Source organism: Stegostoma tigrinum, chromosome 21 (assembly GCF_030684315.1).
Source record: "Stegostoma tigrinum isolate sSteTig4 chromosome 21, sSteTig4.hap1, whole genome shotgun sequence".
NCBI classification, from domain to species: Eukaryota; Metazoa; Chordata; class Chondrichthyes; order Orectolobiformes; family Stegostomatidae; genus Stegostoma; species Stegostoma tigrinum.
The window spans coordinates 4,883,071-4,901,120 of NC_081374.1; the positions used below are offsets into that span (position 1 = coordinate 4,883,071).

Sequence of the window (18,050 nt, forward strand, 5' to 3'; positions counted from 1 at the left end):
TACAAAACTGGCTGTCCAATAGAAGACAGAGGGTGGTAGTAGATGGAAAATATTCACCCTAGAGCTTGGTGACCAGCGATGTACTGCAGGGATCTGTTTTGGGACCTCTGCTCTTTGTGATCTTTATAAATGACTTTCATGAGAAATTGAAGGGTGTGTTGGTAAGGTTGCTGATGACATGAAGGTTGGTGGTATTGTGGACAGCATGTGGGGCTGTTGTAGGTTGCAATGGGACATTGACAGGATGCAGAGCTGGGCAAAGAAATGGCAGATGCATTTCAACCCAGCAAAGTGTGAAGTGATTCATTTTGGAAGATTGAATTTGAATGCAGGATTGTTGGCAGGATTCTTGGCTGTGTGGAGGAACAGAGGGATCTTGGGGCCCACTTCCATAGATCCCTCAAAGTTGCGACCCAAGTTGGCAGGGATTTAAAGAAGGTGTATGGTTTGTTGGCGTTCATTGGTGGGAGAATTGAGTTTAAGAGCCGTGAGGTTATGCTGCAGCTACATAAAACTCTGGATAGACCACATTTGGAATATTGTGTTCCATTCTGGTCACCTCGTTATCGGAAAGATGTGGAAGCTTTAGAAAAGATGCAGCCGAGATTTACCAGGATGCTGCCTGGACTGGAGTGCAGTTCTTATGAGGAAAGGTTGAGGGAGCTAGGCCTTTTTTTCATTGGAGTGAAGAAGGATAAGAGGTGACTTGATAGAGGTGTGCAATATGATGAGATCTATAGATAGAGTGGATGGCCAGACGCTTTTTCCCAGGGTGGAAATGATTAATATGAAGGGGCATAATTTTAAGGTGATTGGAGAAAGGTATAAGGCGGATGTCCGAGATCGGCTCTTCACACAGAGAGTGGTGGGCGTGTGGAATGCGCTGCCGGCAGTGGTCGTGGAGTCACATACCTTAGAGACTTTTAAGTGACTCTTGGATAGGGTACGCAAGGTAGATTGATCTTCGTAGGATAATAGGTCAACAACATTGTGGGCTGAAGAGCCTGTACTGTTCTAAGCTCTAGCATCCCATCAAGTGAAAATCCAATATCTCCCCACCCCTTCACTCGTGGCCTTCTCCCTCCCTCTGTCTGTGCTTCCCCACACTCTGAATTAGTTTTATGCACCAAGTCAGCTGATGATGCCCAAATCTAAACACTCAAACTCTCAACCACCTGCTAACGACCACATCATCTTTATGTTGATCAAATAATGGTCATCATTTTTGCCACCTGCCAAAAACTCCACTACTTTCCCGACATCATCTAATCTCCATTGTCTCTGACTGCTCACTAGGTGCAATATCCTAGTGTGGTGTTGAGCCCCAAGCTGAGCTTTACATTCTGCTTGCTGTTTACTGACAAGAAAACACTGACGGCGTCATTTATATAGCCCCTGGTGCTTCACAGGAACAATATCAAACAAACTTTGGCGCCAAGTCACCAGAAGGACAAATAATCGCACATGTAAACAAAAAGCTTGGTTTTCAAGAGCTCCAGAAGAAGAGAAAGAGGTAGAGAGGCACAGAGATTGAGAGAGGAAATTCTAGAGTATTGGGCTGAGAACAAATAAGGCATTTTTCCCACCGCTCACCCCCTTATTCAGTCTGTGGTCTGCAAAAGTTCCTGGGTGGTTCTAGCTCTGCTGGACAATGTTGGAAGAAGCTGTGGTTGATCCGTGACTTGACTTGAAGGACTAGATTTTACAGAAACAATATCATTGAGAATGTCACTGCTTGTTGTCGTTATTCTGCTAAATCATGGAATCCCTACAGTATGGAACCAGGCCCTTCGGCCCAACGAGTTCACACCAACCCTCAGAGCATCCCGCCCAGACCATCCCTGAGTGTGACTTGGGGACTGATATGTGCTCAGTTAAACGTGGCAATCAGAGATTGCTGTCAGTGATCAAAATTCAGTTGTTTTGAAGTTATTAAGCTGACGAGAGCTATTTATTTTGCTATAAAAGCCCGTGAAAGATTGCTCGTTATTGAATGGGTTTTTAATGGTTATAAAATTTATAATTATCAGTAGGAATCTTGTGGTATAGTAGGGACACTACCTTTGTACCAGGAGGCCAGGGTTCAAGTCCCACCTGCTGCAGAATTGTGGCATAACATGCCTGGACCAGTTAAACAAAGATACCTAGACATAAGGCTAGTTTCTTGATCATCCAAAACTTAAGTATTGGAAGTCACAGGGTAAGGACGGCAGATTTCCTTCCCTCAAGGATGTTGGTAAATCAGATGGGCTTTCAATGACAATTGACAGAGATAGTGAAACATGGTCACCATTTGGTTAGCTTTTTATTCCAGATTCTTATTGATTTCAAATTTCACCATCTGCCATAGTGGGATTTGAATTATGTTTCCAGGCATTAACTTGAGGTTCTGGATTACTATTCCAGACATATTACCGCTGCTCGGTTGATCCCATGAAATGATGCATAAACCACCTCATGTGTTCTTTCATTTCAGTTTGAAACTGATTTGTAAGTTCTCTCCACTCAACTCTACTGTCAGATGAAGTGACTCATCTAATTAGAGATTTTAGATTCTCAGGAATATGTTGTCAGAGAAGTTTAATTACAATCCTGCTTCTCCTCAGGATAAGTAATCCTTGCACATTTCAAGTCAGCCAGGAAGAGGTGCCTGTTGCCTATAGGTTGAGGCGGAGAACACAACTTTTCAGACACATTGGCTACTCCCTTCCCCACTAAGCAGTGTGCTGACTGCTCAGAGTCATTGGAGTCATGTTTTCAAATTATCTGCATAAATTCTTCTGAAAGCAGTCTTAGGCTAATTTTTCCCATAAGTGTGAGCCAGAGCACATTGCCTCATATCTTACATAATCTTTCACAGCTATTTTTTTAAAATCATTTTTTTTAAAAACCTTGCCAGAGGCATTTTATTTCAATGGTGATGATGTACAGATTCGTTGTAATGGTCACAAGAAGCTGAAGGTTTAGCCTGAGAGTCAAAGCCAAAGCTGAGGAATGTGGGCCATAACAACATTGGGCCCAGCTGTGATGCCTGGCCCTCTAAAGCTTTGCTGCATGTGCCGAAGTGCACAGATTTATGTGAATGAGTTCAGAGTACATGATTAGTGGTTAGTGAACTCACTTTTCACCAGTGCTGTGGGTTTGTGAAGTGGTAAGGTTTGGTAAGTGGAGAAGGCTGCAGTGGCAAGAACGGTTTTCTTCACTTGCAAATTGCTGCAAGGAGCTTAAATAAAAGTGACTGCTTACTGTATTTAGACTTTGATAAGAACACTAGTGGAAATATAATGCTTAATTCTGTGACCAAATGATACAAACTCATTTATTTAAATACAAATTCATTTATTTAAAACAAAATGCTACAAAAACTTTTTTCTCTGGAGTTTCCTAACCTTGGGACATCTCCAAAGCATCCAAAAGCCAGTAACAAATTATGAAAGTGTAATTACTGTTGTAGGAAATGTTGCAATCAATTTTATGCACAACAAGTTCCCAAAAACAGATTGTGTAACAGCCTGTTTGTTAAGGAGTAAGTATCAGCCAGGATGCACAGCACACTGGCTGCTCTAGCAGACAGTGACTTTTGCATTCAGAGAAGGAAAGAATGACTTCAGTTTTAACATCAGATTAACAGACAGCACCTATAACTCCAGTCCCTCAGTGCTACACCGGGAGTGTCGAATGAATGCAGGAAATAAGTGCAAAAGTCTGGCCGTAGTTGCACTGTTTGAGTGCCACTTTAACACTGGTATCCATCTAACAAAGTATAAAACTGCCGAGGAATATCGTGCACACAAAAAGCAGAACAAATCCAACCCAGTGAATTACCACCCCATTGACAAACTCTCAGTTGTCAGTAAAGTGATTGAAGGTGTCATCGAGAATGCTACAGAAGAACAAAGAACAATACAGCACAAGAACAGGCCCTTCAGCCTTCTAAGTCTGTGCCAATTAAATTTTGTCCTTCCGTATTAAAATTGTCTTCACTTGCAAGATCCATATCCCTCTATTCCCGTCTTATTTATGTACTTGTCCAAGTGCTTCTTGAATGTTGCGATTGTGTCTGCTTCCACTGTCACCTCTGGCAGCACATTTCAGACACTATAACCACCCTTTTGTGGGGAAAGCCTGCCTTGCCCATCTCTTTTAAAATCCTCCCCGCTCACATTGAACATGTATCCCCTAGTAATTGACCCCTCCACCCTAGGGAAAATGCCTCATACTTTCCACTCTGTACATGCCATTCACAAGCTTATAAACTTTGTATTAGGTTGCCCCTGAATCTCCTGTATTCCAGTGAAAACAAACCCAGCCTATCCAACCTTTCTTCATGATTAAAATCCCCCGTACCAGGCAACATCCTAGTAAACCTTTTCTGCACTGTCTCCAAAACATCCACATCCTTCTGGTAGTGTGGTGACCAGAACTGTACCCAATGTTCCAAATATGGTCGAACTAAAGTTCTGTAAAGCTGCAGCATAACTTGACTATCCTGTACCTAATACCCTCTCCAATGAAGGCAAGCATACCATAAGCCTTTTTTTCACTCCCTTCTTTACAGTGCACAGTGATTTGTGGCCCTACACACCCAGATTTGTGGCCCTACACACCCAGATCCCTCTGCATATCAATATTCCTAAGGGCTAATTTCCTAAGGGCTCTGCCACTCATTGTATAATTTCCATCTGTACTTGAGTTCCAAAATCCATCACCTTAGATTTATCCAGATTAAACTCCAACTGTCATTTTCCTGCCCATGCGCCCATTTGATCTATATCCTGCTGTATCTTCTGATAATCCTCCTCAACCACAACCCCACCAATCTTTTGTAATGTCTGCAAACTTATTCATTAGACCAGCTTTATTTTCCTTCAAATCATTTATGTAGATCACAATCAGCAGAGGTCCCAGCACTGCTCCCTGGTGTAAGCCACAAGTCACAACCCTCCTTTCCGAAAAGCATCCTTCAACCGCTACTCCCGTCTCCTGTGACTAAGCCAGTTCTGTATCCATCTTGCCAGCTCACCCCGATACCATGTGACCTCACCTTTTGTACGAGTCTGTCGTAAGGGGCCTTGTTCAAAGGCTTTACTGAAGTCCATGTAGACAGCATCAACCATTTTCCCTCATTAGTCTTCTTCGTCTCCTCACAAAATGATGCTGTCTATTGTTAATAAGTCCATTTGCTTCCAAATGTATGTAGATCTTGTCCCCGCAAAACTTTTCCAGTAATTTCCCTACCACTGACGTCAGACTTGCCTTTATGTAACTTTCTGGATTATCCCTGCTACCCTTCTTAAACAATGGGAAAACATTGGCTGTTCTCCAGTTCTCTGGGACATTACCAGTGGTCAAAGAGGATACAAAGTGTCTGTCAGTGCTCCAGCAATTTGTTCATTTGCCTCCCTCAATGTTCGGGGATAGATCCTATTAGGACCTGGGGGCTTATCTATCTTAATACTTTTCAAGGTGGACAAAATCTCTTCCTTTGTAATAGCAACTTTGGCTTAGAAACTCGACACTCCCTCCCCTTAGATCATCCTCCACCAATTCCTTCTCTTTGATGAATACTGACATGAGGTATTTGTTTAAGACCTCACCTACTACTGGCTACACATGTAGATTCTCTCCTTTGTCCTTTAGTCTGCATAAAAAGCCTTAGGCTTCTCCTTCATCCTGTTTGCTACAAACTTTTCATGACCCCTTTTAGACCTTCTAATACCTTGATTAAGTTCTTTCCCACTTGTATACTTCAAAGGCTTCATCAGTTTGCATCTCCCTAGACGTTACATATTTCTTTTTCGCTTGCCTTTTTCTTTCTGACCGTCTAAGGTTCATCTGATCGTCTAAGGTTCATGTCACTTGCCCTATCTATCCTTTATTCTCACAGGAATGTGCTGCTCCTGAACTCTTTTATCAACTGCCATTTGAAATATTCCCATGAGACTGATGTAGATTTACTCTGAAATAGCTGCCTCCAATCAAAATTTGTCAGTTCTTACCTAATTTTAGATCATAGAATCCCTTTGGCCCAGCAAGTCCACACTGACCCTCAGAGCATCCCAGTCAGACCCATCCCCCTTAAAACCACCTAATCTATATGTCCCTGAACACTATGGGCAATTTAGCACGGTCAATCCACCTAGCCTGCACATCTTTGGACTGTGGGAGGAAACCGGAGCATCCAGAAGAAACCCGCACAGACACAGGAAGAATGTGCAGACTCCACACACAATATCACCCGAGGGTGAAATTGAACCTGGGTCCCTGGTGCTGTCAGGCAGAAGTGTTAACCACTGAGGGGCGAATCGAACCTTTTTGTTGTAGTTCACTTTCCCCTGGTTTAATACCTTCACCCGAGAACTGGTGTTAGCTTCATCCATCAGTGTCTCAAAACTTGACAGTATTGTGGTCACAAGTAGTAATTGAAAATAGTATTCCAGATGAGATTTCACCAAAACTGGATTCAATTGCAAACTGTGTGAATTGCTCTGGAGTGTAGTTTGTGCTTTGTTCTGCATCTGAGCTGACACAACCGCAGCCAATACCTTTGCGTTTGCTGTCCGGAAAAAAATTGTTTTGTGTCTTGGCTGGGGTTGGAGGAAGGATCATTTCTGGTAATAGTGTCAGACCCTGTACTTTTCCTTTCCTGTTTCAGATATTTGAGTGGTGGTATTTTCGAAAGTACGGCACGTCCTTCATTGAGCAGGTCTCTGTGAGCCACTTGCGGCCACTGCTTGGCGCAGTGGATAATAACCTGCCTGCGGTTAATTTTACTGCCAGCAATGGAGAGGCTGAATCGAACAGGCAAAACGTCTCAGGTAATCACTTCTGTTGATACTCTTGATTATTTTGATTTTTAAAGTTTCAAGGAGCATGTCCTACTTATTATTACTATTCCAATTTTGAAGTGTAAACTGGTAATTTCTTCCCAAATTTTGTGTACCAAAATTATACACCGTATTCCAGGCAGGGGTCTGATCCACGCAAATAAATGCAACTATAGATGCAGTCAGACCAGAGTTTTTCAGTTTCTGTTTTGATCCCTGCTATTTCCATTTAACATATCATTAAAGAGAATATTTCTGCTATCCACTAATTTTAGTGAAATTTAGAAATAGGAAACTTTGAACAATATGTAACCACATACCTGTATTAGAACTAACTGAAGATGAAGTAATGCACAATTCTGTTACTGCTGTTAAACAGGCCTTTATACCCGGCATATCTTAGATATCAGCTCTATCTGTCCAGTTATTTTCAGAGGTTTTGCTCCAGTGGACTTCACATTTCAATTATTCCATAGCTCAGTTCACCGTAGTGAGGTGTTTACACCCAGCTCCCACTCTGCCATTGCCCCTGACTTTCTGCCCAGTCTCTCCACCTTGAAAGACAAGGAGTTATAGCTAATTGGAAATGTATTGATTTATTTGAATATAGAATTGTCCTCTACAAATAATTATTGAACAGAAAACTCTTTGCAAAAGTTGTTTTTGGAGGGATGGTTTAATAATAATAAGGGCAAGCAAGAGAAGAGTATTTGATAGAATTTATGGAGAATCACATTACCGCAGTCTTGATGAGCTGAATTGCTTGTTTCTCTGCTAAGTGTCAATTATCAGTTGACTCAGTTTGTAAGCGGGTGGACAGACAGTCAGGTAAAACCTTGATGCTTTAGCTTTTAACTTCAATCCCATCCTTTCCAAAACAAATTATGTATAAATTGTATGGACTCACAGCTGTGTACTGGGATTCTGTTTACCGAATCAGATATCCTGGTGTGAATCTTACCATAGAAATAATATGGAGGTTTCTGTCATGTAAACTGTATTTTAAGCATGAATAAGATGTGAACAGGGGATCCAACTTAACATTTAGCTATTTGAGTGGTGTAGACAGCAACCCTGAACATGAGTAATAGAGGAGATATTCTGTGCCTAAAACAATTGTTGATGTCACATTACTTTTTGGTTTTGGCATCAGTCCATGAAACAACCTTAGCAAGCATTACTTTAAACACTTGGATGAGATTTATTGAACAAGGACACCTACCAATTGAAGTGCCAAAGCTCCTGAAGATATGATTGATTATGGATCTGTTGACGTAAAATAGACTGCTTGGAGATTGGCAGCTTGTTTGAATGGCCAGGCTGCAGCGTTTAAGCTGTTGAATCAGTCTGCCTGTCCTCAGCTATGACCTTTCATACATTTCTTCTCCACGTTTGTTAATTCTAACTCTGGGAGTGCAGAGTGGCAATCAGGCAGACTTGTTTCCAGCTCTCAGTCATTGCTGTTGCTTTTAACTTCCTCTCCCTGTTTACAAGAAATGGTGAAGCCTTGAGAAAATGACCTCTTTCCCCATGGAGATGAGATGAGAGCTCAGTTTGTGGTTGTTGTCTTTTTCAAGATTTTTTTTGTTGCTAATAGTTACTAGATCAACAAATCTTAAGGTTTTCCAGTGAATTAATAGAACTGAAGTTGAATCCTTTGTCCATTGCATGTGCACCTGTAACACACAGCACCTGTAATGCGCTTACTTTGACTCTTGCCTGACTGACTGAAAATACAGTGATTATTAGCATTCTAAAACCCCTGATATATTTTGTGTCTGTTTTTGTCATTGTGCTTTTATGAATATTTTGTGACATTAAAGGTGCTGTGGAAATTGAAATTATTATGACTAAGGCACTTCTGTCCACTAGACATTAGTCAACATTTCACCAAGTTCTAATCACACTGGACCCTTGCAGTCACTATAGAAATGAGGTTTTCATCAGATATGAGCTGGATTTCAGCTGAAATTTTAAGTTATTAGCCACTGCTCTAGCCAATCACTGCTGGAGAATATTTTAAGAGCTACAGTTATAAGCACCATGGACTAATTTCGAGCCAAACATTTTAATCTTGCAACATCTCAAAATTTGTATTTGCAGAATGTAAGGTGTGGCGAAACCCGTTGAATCTCTTCAGGGGAGCCGAGTACAGCAGGTAAGTGTTCTTGTAATTAAGTCAAAGGAAATTAAGCCTGCATAGGTGTTGAATGGAGGAAGCATGAGAATAAAAGGTTCAGATCTCCACAACTTCCAGCTGATAAAACCTTCTGAAAGAGTGAGTTGGAGTTCTGGCCAAAGCTTGGTTTGTGTACAAGAAGGAAGATTGTGTCGTTTTATATATTTAACAATGCAAGTTAGTGGAGATGTAATTGCACACCGTATCAAGCCTATTGCAGGTATTCGAAGTGTATAAGTGCAGAATTTATTGTTATTAATGGAGTTCTTGCCAGGTAGAGTCATGGATTTGTACATCACAGAAACAGACCTTTTGGTCCAATTCATCCACGCTGACCAGATATCCTAAATTAAGCCAATCCCATTTGCCAGCATTTGGCCCATATCCCGCTAAATCCTTTCTATTCATGTACCCATCAGGATGCCTTTTAAATGTTGCACTTGTACCAGCCTCAAACATTTCCTCTGGCAGTACATTTTATGCACGTACCATAGTTTGTGTGAAAAAGTTACCCCATAGGTCTTTCTTTTAAATTTTCCACTCTCATCTTAACCCTGTGTTGTCTATTATTGGATTCTCCTCCCCTGGGAAAAGGACCTTGGCTATTTAGCCAATCCATGCTCCTCATGATTTTATTAGCCTCTGTAACGTCACCCACAGTCTCAGATGCACCAGAAAAAACAGCCCCAGTCTACTCAGTGTCCCCTCCCCTGCCATAGCTCAAACCCTCCAACCCTGGCAACATCCTTGTAAATCTTTTCCAAACTCTTTCAAGTTTCGAAACATCTTTCCCATAACAGGGTCACCAGAACTGAATGCAGTATTTGAAATGTGGCCTGTACTGCCCTAACATGACATTCCAACTCCTGTACTCAATGGCTCAAGCACTTTTCCAGGGAAGCCCATTGTAGCAGGCTGAACTGGGCGGCAGCAGCGTGCAAACCCTGAACTCAGAAGTCTCCTTCCTCACTGCTGAAGCTGGTCACCAGTGGCAGTGCCACAAGGGCAGCAGTGGTTCTTGCCCGTACTGTAACCACTCAATCCAGGATTTTGCTGAGGGGCACAAACTGCAGATGAATGATGTGGGTTTGGGAAAAGGTTCATGAGGTAGAGACTGCAGAGGAACCGTGGCAGGTAAGCAACAAGGGCAGGGGTGTGATTCTTGGGATCCCCCTCTCCGTACCCAACCTTTCCCAATGCTGGGGGATCGGACATTAAACACCTTTTGAATGACGGACCTCTTGTAGAAGTCTGCAAGTAACAGGAAAAAGCTTGGCATTCCAGATGGCCTGCATGGCAAATTCCCAGCCTGTCACTAGGGCAATACCCAATTAGGTTGGCAATCAATGCCCACTTAAAGGCCTCACCCTGCTTCCAACTGCTAAGGGCCTGAATTTCGGAGGGATAAAAAGGCAGCCAATGAGCCTTCATACCATAGATCAGTCAAAGCAAACATTATAAGGCAGTACGGTTCCCAGTAACCACCCTCTGACCCGATTAAATGACTCTTCATCAGCAAACATGCTGTGATAGAGAGTGCTAAATTCGACCTAAGAAGCTACAAGTGAAAAAAGTGAAATTGTCCACTTTGGCACGACAAATTGAAACGAAAGCATATTCGGTTCGGCTACATCTGGAGTTTTGTGTCCAGTTTTGGTTGCCTCGTTACAGGAAAGGTGAGGAAGCGTTCGAAAAGGTGCAGAGGAGATTTACCAGGATGTTGCCTGTAATGGAGGGAAGATCTTACTAGGAAATGTTGAGAGAGCTTGGGCTTTTCTCTTTAGAATGACGAAGGATGAGAGGTGACTTGATAGAGGTGTGCAAAATTATCAGAGGTTATGGGTAGAGTGGAGAGCCAGAGACATTTTCCTACGTGGAAGTAGCTATTATAAGGGGACATAGTTTTAAAGTGCGTGGAGGTAGATATAGGGGAGACGTCCATAAGATCATAAGACATAGGATTGGAAGTAAGGCCATTCGGACCATCAAGTCCACTCCGCCATTTAAATCATGGCTGGTGGGCATTTCAACACCACTTCCCTGCACTCTCCCCGTAGCCCTTGATTCCTTCCGAGATCAAGGATTTGTTGATCCCTGCCTTGAAGGCATCCAACGTCCCGGCCTCCACTGCACTCTGCGGCAATGAATTCCACAAGCCCACCACTCTCTGGCTGAAGAAATGTTGTCTCATTTCAGTTTTAAATTTACCCCCTCTAATTTTAAGTCTGTGCCCACGGGTCCTAGTCTCCCCACCTAACGGAAACAACTTCCTAGCGTCCACCCCTTCTAAACCATACATTATCTTGTAAGTTTCTATTAGATCACCCCTCAACCTTCTAAACTCTAATGAGTACAATCCCAGGATCCTTAGCCGTTCATCATACATTAAACCTACCATTCCAGGGATCATCCGTGTGAATCTCCACTGGACACGCTCCAGGGCTAGTATGTCCTTCCTGAGGTGTGGGGCCCAAAATTGGACACAGTATTCCAAATAGGGCCTAACTAGATCCTTATAAAGCCTCAGAAGCACATCACTGCTTTTATATTCCAACCCTCTTGAGAAGAACGACAACATTACATTCGCTTTCTTAATTACGGGCTCTACCTGCAAGTTAACCTTTAGAGAATCCTGGACCAACACTCCCAGATCCCTTTGCGCTTCTGATTTGCGAATTTTCTCACCATTTAGAAAATAGTCCATGCCTGTATTCTTTTTTCCAAAGTACAAAATCTCACATTTACTCACATTGAATTTCATCAGCCATTTCCTGGACCACTCTCCTAAACTGTCTAAATCTTTCTGCAGCTTCCCACCTCCTCAGTACTACCTGCCTGCCCACCTATCTTCGTATCATCGGCAAACTTCGCCAGAATGCCCCCAGTCCCTTCATCCAGATCATTAATATATAAGGTGAACAGCTGTGGCCCCAACACTGAATCCTGTGGGACACCATTCGTCCCCGGTTGCCATTCTGAAAAAGAACCTTTTATCCCAACTCTCTGCCTTCTGTCAGACAGCCAATCCTCAATCCAAGCCAGTAGCTCACCTCGAACACCATGGGCCCTCACCTTGCTCAGCAACCTCCCGTGAGGCACTGTATCAAAGGCCTTTTGGAAGTCTAGATAGATAACATCTACCGGGTTTCCCTGGTCTAACATACTTGTTACCTCTTCAAAGAATTCTAACAGGTTTGTCAGGCACGACCTCCCCTTACTAAAACCATGCTGACTTGTTTTAATCTGACCCTGCACTTCCAGGAATTTAGAAATCTCATCCTTGACAATGGATTCTTGAATTTTACCAACTACTGAGGTTAGGCTAATCGGCCTATAATTTTCCATCTTTTGCCTTGATCCTTTCTTAAACAAGGGAGTTACAACAGCAATTTTCCAATCATCTGGGACTTTCCCTGACTCCAGTGACTTTTGAAAGATCACGACCAAAGCCTCCGCTATTTCCTCAGCCACCTCCCTCAGAACTCTAGGATGTAGCCCATCAGGGCCAGGAGATTTACCAATTTTTAGACCCTTTAGCTTTTCTAGCACTTTCTCTTTTGTAATGCCTACCGCACTCAACTCTGCCCCCTGGCTCTCCCTAATTGTTGGCATAGTACTCATGTCTTCCACTGTGAAGACTGACGCAAAGTAGTTATTAAGTTCTTCAGCTATTTCCTTATCTCCCATCACTAGCCTTCCAGCATCAATTTGGAACGGCCCAATATCTACTTTTGCCTCTTGTTTGTTTCTTATGTATTGAAAGAAGCTTTTACTATCATTTCTAATATTACTAGCTAGCCTACCTTCATATTTGATCCTCTCCTTCCTTATTGCCCTCTTTGTTATCCTCTGTTTGTTTTTGTAGCCTTCCCAATCTTCCGATTTCACAGTGCTCTTGACCACTTTATAGACTGTTTCTTTCTCTTTGATATATTTCCTGACTTCCTTTGTCAACCATGGCTGTCTAATCCCACCCCGGGTAATCTTTCTTTTCTTTGGGATGAACCTCTGCACTGTGTCCTCAATTACACCCAGAAACTCCTGCCATTGTTGGTCTACTGTCTTCCCCACTGGGCTCTGCTTTCAGTCGATTTTCATCAATTCCTCTCTCATGCCCCTGTAATTACCTTTATTTAACTGTAACACCATTACATCCGATTTTGCCTTCTCTCTTCCAAACTGCAGACTGAACTCTACCATATCATGATCACTGCTTCCTAAGTGTTCCCTTACTTTAAGGTCTTTTATGAAGTCTGGCTCATTACATAGCACTAAGTCCAGAATAGTCTGCTCCCTTGTGGACTCCATCACAAGCTGTCCCAAAAAGCCATCCTGCAAACATTCCATGAATTCTCTTCCTTTGGATCCACCGGCAACATTATTCACCCAATCCACCTGCATATTGAAGTCCCCCATGATCACCGTGACCTTGCCTTTCTGACATGCCCTATCTATTTCTCGGTGCATCTTGCGCCCCTGGTCCTGATCAGTGTTAGGAGGACTGTACATAACTCCAATTGTAGTTTTTTTGCCTTTGTGGTTCCTCAATTCCACCCACACAGACTCCACATCTTCTGACCCTATGTCATTCAGTGCCGTAGATTTAATTCCATTCTTAACTAACAAGGCAACCCCACCCGCTCTGCCCGCTTCCCTGTCTTTTCGATATGTTGTGAATCCTTGGATGTTTAACTGCCAATCCTGAGCTCCCTGCAACCATGTCTCAGTGCTGCCTACCACATCATAATCATTCAAGAGGATTTGTGCTGTTAATTCATCTACTTTGTTGTGAATACTACAAGCATTTAGATAAAGTGTCTTAATGCTAGCTTTCTTATCATTATTAGAGAGGTTGGAAATCCCAAGATGTCTTAAGCTATCCTTCCTTTTTGCTCTATTCCTTGTCTGCCTCGAGCTTAAATCCACCTGTACACATGCTATCCTGTTGCTTATCTTTCCATTTAGCACCACACTCCCTGTCTCTTTCACTTTCCCTTCCCCCCCGACTCAGACGTCAGAGCTAGGCTCTTTATTTAGAGTGTGGTCGGGGTGTGGAATGCATTGCCGTGGAGGGGAGTGGAGTCAGCCTCATTTGGGGCATCTAAGTGGCTGTTCGATAGGCGTATGGATGATAGTATAAGGTACTGGTGGAGGTTAGATGGATCTTAGATTTAGGGTAAAAGTTCGGCACAACATCGTGGGCCAAAGGGACAGGACTGTGCTGTACTATTCTGTGTTCTGTATTATACAGGTAGTGAGAGGTTACAGAGCTCTGAGATGCAGAAGGATCTGGGTCTCTCAGTGCATTAATCACAAAAGGCTCGTTTGCAGGTGGAGCAAGTAATTTAAGAATCTAATAAAATGTTATAATTTATTTGCAAGAGAAATTTAATCTTATAACTGAAGCATATTTTTGTATTATAAGGAATAGCAACAGGAGTAGGCCATTCGACCCCTTGAGCCGCCTCCACCGTTCAGTAGGATTGTGGTTGTGTTTTCCCTGTAACAGGGTCACATTTGGAATACACTTGGTTGCTTTCCTTACAGAAGGGTATAAATGTGTTTGCAGCAGTTCAGAGAAGGTTTACAAGATTCATGTCTGGAATGGGCATTTGTCTCATGAGAAGTTTTACAGGCTAGGCTTGTGTCCCCTCAAGTTTCGAAGAATAAGGCAACTTAACTGATCCATACAAGATGCTGAAGTCTCTTGACAGGATTCACGTGGAGAAGATTTCTTTTATCAGAGAATTCACAATTAAAGTTTTCCATTTGTAAATAACAGGTTGCACATTTAAAACAGGTATGAGTTGAAATTGTTTCTCTGAAAGTCATATAGAACATAGAACATAGAACAGTACAGCACAGAACAGGCCCTTCAGCCCACAATGTTGTGCCGACCATTGATCCTCATGTATGCACCCTCAAATTTCTGTGACCATATACATGTCCAGCAGTCTCTTAAATGACCCCAATGACCTTGCTTCCACAACTGCTGCTGGCAACGCATTCCATGCTCTCACAACTCTCTGCGTAAAGAACCTGCCTCTGACATCCCCTCTATACTTTCCACCAACCAGCTTAAAACTATGACCCCTCGTGCTAGCCATTTCTGCCCTGGGAAATAGTCTCTGGCTATCAACTCTATCTATGCCTCTCATTATCTTGTATACCTCAATTAGGTCCCCTCTCCTCCTCCTTTTCTCCAATGAAAAGAGACCGAGCTCAGTCAACCTCTCTTCATAAGATAAGCCCTCCAGTCCAGGCAGCATCCTGGTAAACCTCCTCTGAACCCTCTCCAAAGCATCCACATCTTTCCTATAATAGGGCGCCCAGAACTGGAATCCTTCCTGAAAAGGCAGCAGAAGCAGATTGGTTGAATAATCGGTAGATAGATTCTTAGTAAGGATGAGGATGAAAGGTTATCTTTGGAAAGCAGGAACATCAATTTGAGGTTACAGTCAGATGTTCATAATCAAGACTGGAAGGTGAATCTTCTCCTATTCTTACCGATTTCGTGTGTTGCACTCTAAGAGTTTTGACTACGGTCTAACCAGAAACAGATACAATCAAAAATTGAATTTAAAAACTGTTAAGTGTTTCTCTTAAATTAACACTGAAATGTGAAAGATGTCCACGATGTAGGAGTGCTGGAGTTAGACTGGAGTGGACAAGGCCAGAAGTCTCATGACACCAACTCTTGGAGCACTGCTGCTTCATCAGGTGATGTGTAAGTAAACCTGTTGGACTATAACCTAGTGTCATGTGACTTCTGACCTTGTGAAAGATGTCATCAATCCTGAGACTAACTGATGGGGGCACTAACTGATGAAGCTTTACTCTGACTAATTCCATGCTGTACTGTCCTGGAATTGTTTGATGGGAACAGCATATGGAAACTTTACTCTGCAATAAACAGCACTGGGAGTGTTTGGGTCAGGGTAGATAGAGGGAGCTTAATTTTGCATCAGTATGTGATGTTCAAGCACTTGGTGTTTATATGGGTCAATCAAATTGCATGAGTGCTCCTTCACACAGAAACGCTGGTTCCCAACTCAGTGCGTATAAAATTAATGACAAAACAAAACTTGTGTATCATTGATGCAGTCATTATAAAAATGCTATTTTGATAGTTTTCTTGAAAACATATGGATCTCACTAATAAATGTGTGCTGAAAACTTAAATATTATGTCATGTTGTTGCTCAGTGAAAAGAGTTACTTAGATTTTGGTACAAACAGTTTACTAATCTTAGGATTTATTCAAAACAGAGCAGAAGTATTCTAATGTAATTTAGGTTCAGTCAAATGTATAAATGGCACACGTTTCTTGACTGCAGCTCAATCAGTGTCAGATTTAATAGGTTTGTTGTTTGTGTAATTATACATTTTCTCACTTGTGAAGGTACACATGGGTCACAGGGAGAGAGCCCTTGACATATTATGACATGAATCTGTCAGCACAGGATCATCAAACATTTTTCACATGTGACACAGATCATGTCAGACCCGCAGATGCTGGTAAGTTCACACGTTGAATCATAGAGAAATCTGTTGGTATTTGTGGCAGCAATTATAATTGTGAATACTTTTTTGTGGTTTGTCAATGCAGATTTAATTTAAAAAAAGCAATTGACTAGGGTGTGTCATCTGAGAGGTAATTATTGAAAGTTTTCAGCGTCTGGACATTTTAAAAGCTTAAAAAAGGCAAGACTAGCTCTGCACACCTGTGCAGGCATACCTTTCACATGCGAATTTGATTGCAAGTCAGATTCAATGACTGCTGATCTCAGATAGCTGCGGTATAGAAGTACTCTTGGAGTATTACAATGCAAGGGCACTTTTATACGACGGGACATAGCTTTAAATTGAGGGGTGATAGATATAGGACAGATGTCAGAGGTAGGTTCTTTACGCAGAGAGTAGTAAGGGCGTGGAATACCCTGCCTGCAACAGTAGTAGACTCGCCAAGTTTAAGGGCATTTGATTGGTCATTGGATAAACGTATGGATAATAATGGAATAGTGTAGGTTAGATGGGCTTCGATTTGGTTTCACAGGTTGGTGCAACTTCGAGGGCTGAAGGGCCTGTACTGCGCTGTAGTGTTCTATGTTACCAAGGCTTTCAGGTATGTAATTACCAGACTTTGTATCTGTTGGATTAACTTGTTATTGCGTTCTTGTGTTAACATCCCCAGTGCAATTACAGTCCGTTCACTGAAGCCTTTTGATTGAGCATATTTGCTTCTTATTGGGGAATAAAGTAAAACTGTCAGATGAAATTTGAAAGTGCTTAGTCCATTTCTTTATTGTGTAAACATTGTTTCTGAACCCACTTCTGGTATTGGCTATCACAACTTGAGATAATATGTCAAACCAGTTCACTGTTCACCCTGAGGGAAATCTTTGGGTTTTACGTTGCTCTTTTTCTCATTTAATTTGTCGTTTAGTTCATCCGCTTTTGAGGAGGGAGTGAAAGTAACACCCTTTCTTTGACTATTTGTTTGGTATTCATATTGTTTATATCTTTACCGTGTAAACACTGTCTTCTGCGTAATACCCTTCAGCTTGTTTGCCCTCTAGCATTGTACTCACTGAGACTTTTTCCAGTGTGCTTTAGACAATGATATTACCTGGCAACCGAACAAATTGTCTTTTTGCCTTGTACAGTACAAGCTCATGGGAGTTACTTAAATTTAGCAGTTTGTTGCGTTACCTTTTAAGTGCTGCTTAAGACCTCAGCAGCCCCCAAGTTAGGAGTTGAACATCAGCCACGGCTTGATTCTGCATCTTACCACTTTGCAGTGATTCCTTTTGCTAAGTTTGAATATGTGAATCTTCATGGAAAGGATTGGATTGAATGAGTTGGACAAAATATGTGATTGGGATAAACAATGTCAGTTAGACTGACAAATGTGACATGCTGCACACAGGAAGGAAGCATAGGGTCTTGCTCACTCCATGACTATGCTTTTGAAGTAGCCAAGAATGAATTGTGAGAGACCTCTGAATCCAAGGGGGCTCAACACTAAACATATCTAACCAATGC

The 18,050-nt window shown here is 42.1% G+C and overlaps 1 protein-coding gene across 4 annotated transcripts in view; it reads left to right on the forward strand.

Moving 5' to 3' along the window:
* Nucleotides 1-18,050, forward strand: part of LOC125462906 (suppressor of tumorigenicity 7 protein homolog) — a 160,393-nt gene that overhangs the window by 56,490 nt on the left and 85,853 nt on the right. For all 4 annotated transcript variants that reach the window (XM_048553402.2, XM_048553407.2, XM_048553404.2 and 1 more), the window contains 3 exons: nt 6,656-6,818; nt 8,931-8,985; nt 16,408-16,523. In XM_048553402.2, the coding sequence (XP_048409359.1) occupies nt 6,656-6,818; nt 8,931-8,985; nt 16,408-16,523 (334 nt within the window). The remainder of the gene's footprint in view (nt 1-6,655; nt 6,819-8,930; nt 8,986-16,407; nt 16,524-18,050) is intronic.